The 6,215-nt window shown below is 40.9% G+C and overlaps 1 protein-coding gene across 11 annotated transcripts in view; it reads left to right on the plus strand.

The window, feature by feature from the left end:
• Positions 1–6,215, plus strand: part of asap1b (ArfGAP with SH3 domain, ankyrin repeat and PH domain 1b) — a 219,849-nt gene that overhangs the window by 128,506 nt on the left and 85,128 nt on the right. Inside the window, exons 1-3 of one of the 11 annotated variants that reach the window (XM_070435406.1) lie at positions 2,864–3,051; positions 3,413–3,499; positions 4,825–4,951. The exons of 8 other annotated variants lie outside the window; for them this stretch is intronic. In XM_070435406.1, the coding sequence (XP_070291507.1) occupies positions 3,435–3,499; positions 4,825–4,951 (192 nt within the window). In that variant the 5' untranslated portion in view covers positions 2,864–3,051; positions 3,413–3,434. Of the gene's footprint in view, positions 1–2,863; positions 3,052–3,412; positions 3,500–4,824; positions 4,952–6,215 lie in introns of those variants that run through there. 2 more of the 11 variants (XM_070435415.1, XM_070435416.1) reach the window with 2 other exon arrangements.

A 6,215-nucleotide genomic window follows, 5' to 3' on the forward strand; every position in this document is an offset into this window, starting at 1 on the left:
CTACACATCCATCACAGCCATAGTGTCTAAGCAAGGCCAGACAGACAGTAATGGAAGGAATCAGGGTCGTCAGAGGCTATGATGGATGTTTTGTGGACTTGGATCACTGGGCTGTTGATTTAAAAAGATTTCAGAGATAATGCAACTCTGCAAAAGGTTAACTCTCTGAGATGATACGCCAGACTATAAGTTCATAACGAGCTAGGTCAAACGCAGTCTATGCTTAATTTTCAGTCAAGACATTTCGGATAATGATTTGTTATCATTTTAACCTCTCATTATTTGTCTTTTCTCATTATTTGTCTTTTAACCTCTCATTATTTGTCATTGTCTTTATATACAGTACCAGTCAAAAGTTTGGACACACCTACTCATTCAAGGGTTTTATTTATTTATACTATTTTCTACATTGTAGAATAATAGTGAAGACATYATAACTATGAAATAACATATATGAAATCATGTAGTAACCAAAAAGTGTTAAACAAATCCAAATGTTTTATATTTTAGAYTCTTCAAAGTAGCYACCCTTTGCCTTGATGACAGCTTTGCACACTCTTGGCATTCTCTCAACCAGCTTCACCTGGAATGCTTTTCCAACAGTCTTGAAGGAGTTCACACATATGCTGAGCACTTGTTGGCTGCTTTTCCTTCACTTTGCAGTCCAACTCAACCCAATCCATCTCAATTGGGTTGAGKTCAGGTGATTGTGGAGGCCAGGTCATTTGATGCCGCACTCCATCACTCTCCTTCTTGGTCAAATAGCCCTTGCACAGCCTGGAGGTGTGTTGGGTCATTGTCCTGTCATTGTCCTGTTCCACTAAGCGCAAATCAGATGGRATGGTGTATCGCTGTAGAATGCTGTGGTAGCCGTGCTGATTAAGTGTGCCTTGAATTCTAAATAAAAAACGGACAGTGTCACCAGCAAAGCACCCCCACACMGTCACACCTCCTCATCCATGCTTCATGGTGGGAACTACACATGCAGAGATCATCCGCTCACCTACTTTGCGTCTCACAAAAGCACGGTCAGACAGTCACCACAGTGAAAAACAGGACAATTACTGGAACAACCCCAAAAAATTATACATTTTTTTCCAATAATTAACTCTTAGTTTTTGTCAAATAAATAAACATTTTTAACAAGGAAAATTGGGGTTGTCATCAATAACCACGTAAAAATAATATGGCTCAGTTGGTAGAGCATGGCGCTTGCAATGCCAGGGTTGTGGGTTTGATTCCCACAGGGAACCTGCATGAACCTGTATGCACTCACTACTGTAAGAGTGTCTGCTAAATGACTCAAATGTAAATTTAATAACCTTGACAAACGGCTTTACTTTCACCCTGTTCAGTGGTATGACCAATGATTTATACATTCACCGGACAGTTTATTAGGTACACCCATCTAGTATTGGGTCGGACCTCTTTGCCTCCAGAACAGCCTAAATTATTTGTGGAATGGATTCTACAAGTCGGAAACGTTCCACAGGGATGCTGGTCCATGCTGACGCAATGGCACCACGCAGTTGCTGCAGATTGGACGGTGGTACGCCACCAGCCTGTTCCTTTGACACCAGGCAGGATGGGTCCATGGGCTCATGCTGCTTACGCCAAAACCTGACTCTGCCATCAGCCTGACGCAACAGGTACCAGGATTTGTCGGATCACACAATGTTTTTCTTTTACACTCCTCAATTGTCCAGTGTTGGTGATTACGTSCCCACTGGAGCAGCTTCTTCTAGTTTTTAGCTGATAGGAGTGGAACCCAGTGCTGCAATAGCCCATCCGTGACAAGGATCTTCGAGTTGTGCTTTCCGAGATGCCGTWTTGCACACCACTGTTGTATTGCGCCGTTATTTGTCTGATGGTGGCATGCCTGTTAGCTTGCATGATTCTTGCCATTCTCCTTTGACCTCTCTCATAAACGAGCTGATTTTGCCCACAGGTCTGCCGCTTGTTGCACTATTCTCGGGACACCCTAGACACTGTCATGCGTGAAAAACCTAGGAGGGCTTGCAMCTATGATCATACCACACTCAAAGTCATTTAGGTCACTCATTTTGCCTATTCTAACATTCAATCGAACAGTAACTGAATGTCCCGAAGCCTGTCTGCCTGCTTTATATAGCAAGACACGGCCACTTGACTCACTGTCTGTAAGAGCTTTTCAATTTCCGTGAATGTGGTGGTGTACCCAATACACTGGCCGGTGAGTGTATATACACTCGATAACTGATAGGGGGCGCTGTGTTGTAAAAAAAATATATATATATAGAAATGCATGTATTACTGTCTACTTTCGTTTTTGACACATTTATTCTATAATAGACACCTTAATGCATCATTTTAAATTATATTATGTGAGCTTAACATAAAAATAAAAACATATATTAAAACATTTTCCTTAAAGTATAATTTTTTTGAGATTACTTATGTTACTGTTCCCACTACAACAACAAAATACTTMTATACATGTAATTTTGTCCTTGAAACATTTAATTGAAATACTGTAGAATTCCATTCATTCCTATGGAGGACTGCTCCTACTGGAGAGTACCATCTGAAATATGKCCGACCAGTGGMTTCAAAGCCTCTCAATGGCCAATACATAGCATCAACAATTCAGGGTTTATATACATCATTGGGTACAACAGCTGTAGTTAAAATCAGCTCGAGGGAGCGAGGAAACTTCTTTGCTTTTTCTGTTTACCTAGATCCCACATTTCCTGTTTGAGTGCCTTCTGGGTTTCCTCAGTTCCTGTAGGCCTACCATTAGATCCAGCTCATTGTAAGTGGCTATTTTCCTGCTCACATGGCGGGTTTCTCCCTTCCTGCCCGCACTGTGACTGATCTTCACGGGATCCATTGCTAGAGGACATCACTCTCTCCTTTCAGCTCTTAAGTTAAAAGTATAGCCATTACTGAACCCCTGTTGGATGAYTATTCAAAATGAGCCTGATATGATGCGCCCAGCAAGTATTCTCTTCTGCATCAATCAAGAGGACATTCACTCTGTTCAGATTCCAAATTTGATGTGCATCGATTTCGGTAAGTTGAGGCGTGGCGTATAGCCCATGTTCTTCTTTTTCTTTGGAATATGAGTGCTCTTGAAAGGTTTAGAGATGGACATTATATTATTTTCAATAAGTCTGACATTAGAACTTTTATGTTGGCTAACAAATGAACCTATTCAAATATATGTATTACTGTATGCAAAACAATGCTTTCTCATCAGAGTACTATTCCTGTGTGGTAAAATTATTTATGAATATACTATTAGTTGCCTATAGGCATTTTTTATACAAAGTTTGTGTTGTTGTGTTATCTTGATTCTTCCCCCGGCTATACCACCATCTCTGATGTCTAGAGAGCAACAGAACTCTGCTCATGTGATTCTTATTTGATTTAGGTTATAAGGTGACAGTCAAGTCATGAGATCCTCCTCTTCCCGTCCGTCAAATTTCTCATCTAAAGATTCTTTATGGAATCCGAGTCGGTAAGACCCTCTAAATTCTGTTGATACTGAAACATTGTATCACCTCATAATATTCAGAGACTATTCTCTTGTGTCTAAAATCCTTAAATCATATTTCTTTGTGGTATTGCTTTAGTCTAGTGGTAAGTGTAAATTGACTAAGAGCCTATCATATCTGATTGAACAATTTTGTTATTCACCACCAATGTTTTTTCTCAATGTTGCACTGCTAAAATTACAGGCATTCCAAGACTACAGGCACGCACTTCAATGTAATTTACCATCACTGTTTTACCTATGGATGAATATTTTTCAGACSTCATACCTTAACTCAATAGATCTGATAAGTATTTATAGACTGCAATTCCCCAATAATAAATACACGAGACACCATTGAGGTTTTTCAATCAGCTAAATTATGTTTTAATGCGTTTCTTTAGGCTTCAATTAATATAAACTATTTTACATGTTCATAATTAAGTACCATTTTTWATTAATAACACAGTAGTACAGTCAATTGGTATTTGTAAATATATATCTCATTGGTAAATATATATTGGCAGATAGGCTATTATGATCATAAACAATACTGTCCATAGCATAGGCCAAATAGAGTCTTAGAATATTAATTATTGGACACATTTTCCTTTTCACATAGCATATTATTCGATGACTTCAGTACACCCTCGAATAGCGGTAGTTTTTACTGCGGATTGTCTCTGAGTATTATGTCCGAGATCATAGACATGCGCAGAGTTCTTCCTTGTTTGTCTCCGTCATCAGAGGTGGGTGAGAGAGAGAGCGAGAGAGCGGGAGGGAGAGTGGTTGTGAATGTCAAGACAGCGTTGCATTCGAAAGAGAAACGGAGAGAAGAGAAGAAAAGAGACGAAATTCAGAAATTGGAGAGAGCACATATTATAATTGATTACATAGAAAGATTTCTGATTGTAGAAAATATTATCGGGAAAGTATCGTATTGAACATCAGCAAAACATGATGGAATCCGCTATTCTATTTTACAGCAAGGCAGCATAGGACAGTAATTAAGCGATTGTGTTTTGGTTATTTGCGCAAGGGATTCGGGCGAGAGGAGAAGAGAGGAAGGGGAGAATTTGTGTCCATTCCCGTTTCCCTTGGGGACAGTGAAGTCATAGGAGAACCAAACAAGTAATTCGAGAAGAGACGCATTTTTGTAATTTCGCTATCTAGTTAGTATCCTGAACTATCAGTTTTCCACCCAGTTACACACGGTTAGACATCACGTAATTTTCCTCGGTAGTTGTTTTTTCATGATTTAGGATTTTCTCAACAATTCTTGCCATCTTCTGGGCGATTCCCTGCTGAAGGATGCCTGATCAAATATCGGTGTCCGAATTTCTCTCGGAGACAACCGAGGACTACAATTCTCCTACCACATCCAGCTTCACGACCCGTTTGCAGAGCTGTAGGAACACAGTCAACATTCTGGAAGAGGTAAGGCCACATCATGTTATAACATTGAGTCAGCCATGGCTGCAGATGGAATTGCGTGCAAGAGCGACCATTGCGCATTGATGAATCATGCCACCACAGATATGACATAGGTTCAGGAGGCACAGGCTACTTAAATTATACAATGCATGTTATTATCCTAAACTCCATATTGTGGTAGCAGGGTCCAGAGTTGGTCGTTCAAATAGACTGCATCTGTGTCCAAATGCCCAAGCCAATGCCCAAAGTTGTTCTGTATTCTGCAGAATAACCTCAGAAAGTGTCCTACACAGAGAGCACTGTTCTGATGTGCAAGCAATACAAAAACAACATTTCTGTGATGAGCATTCCACCATGGCAAGCAAGGTTAGATTGTGATGGCTAGAATTAGACTATTTGCATGCCTWTTATTGTAAACGGCCTGTTATCAATTGGCACTGTCTGGTGCTATTGGCAACTTTGTAACACTTCTGTTGCCATGTACACTGTAGCAAACAGCACWTCAAGGACCATGTTATAATACATGTCTGTTTACTGTCCCTTACAGGCGTTGAGATCAGTTCTTTGTCRCTGTACAATCCCAGGCTATTAGAAGCAAAATGGCCTATTTAAAACAGTTCATATGCATCCTATTCTTTCCAAGCCGAATCATTTGAACATGTGTCGTAAAAAAAACACAAAGACCTACTGTCCTACTGTCCTAGAACTTAGTAGTTACATTGTTACAACATGCAATAATGGTGTCCAAAGGATCAGCACAATTGGGGTTCGCTTTTATAGTGTAGTGATGATGTCATGATGGCCTTCTGTGGTTTGCTCACACTGAAGCCTATGTTAATTCTGTGCAGTTCGATTGAGCTAGTTTTGCTCCTACTGCTGCTGGCTGGTGTTGCCAGGCAGAGGGGGAGGATTGGGTAGGATAGAGGAGAGGGAAGGGAGGGAGGGTGTGTTTTAGGCCTACAGCTTGCTGGTCTCTCTCTGTTGCATAACTCTGAGCAGAGCAGCCAGGCTGTAGCATTGGAGTGTGCTGGCTGTCTCCACACAGAGTGGGGGTAGGGATGGATGGAGCAGCAAACCCTCCAGCCTCCAGCCACTCTCTGACAGAGATATTGACATTTACAGTGATTCCGATTCAGAATGTCTCCCGCCACACATATGGCGTTAACATCAGCCTGATTCTAAACCTCCTAAGCCTGTTCTTACAATCACAATCAGTGGTGGAAGAGCTCGCAGGCAAGTAGCCTACACACGCACGCGCAAACATGCA

The sequence above is a fragment of the Salvelinus sp. IW2-2015 genome, linkage group LG27 (assembly GCF_002910315.2).
Source record: "Salvelinus sp. IW2-2015 linkage group LG27, ASM291031v2, whole genome shotgun sequence".
In the NCBI taxonomy this organism is placed as follows: Eukaryota; Metazoa; Chordata; class Actinopteri; order Salmoniformes; family Salmonidae; genus Salvelinus; species Salvelinus sp. IW2-2015.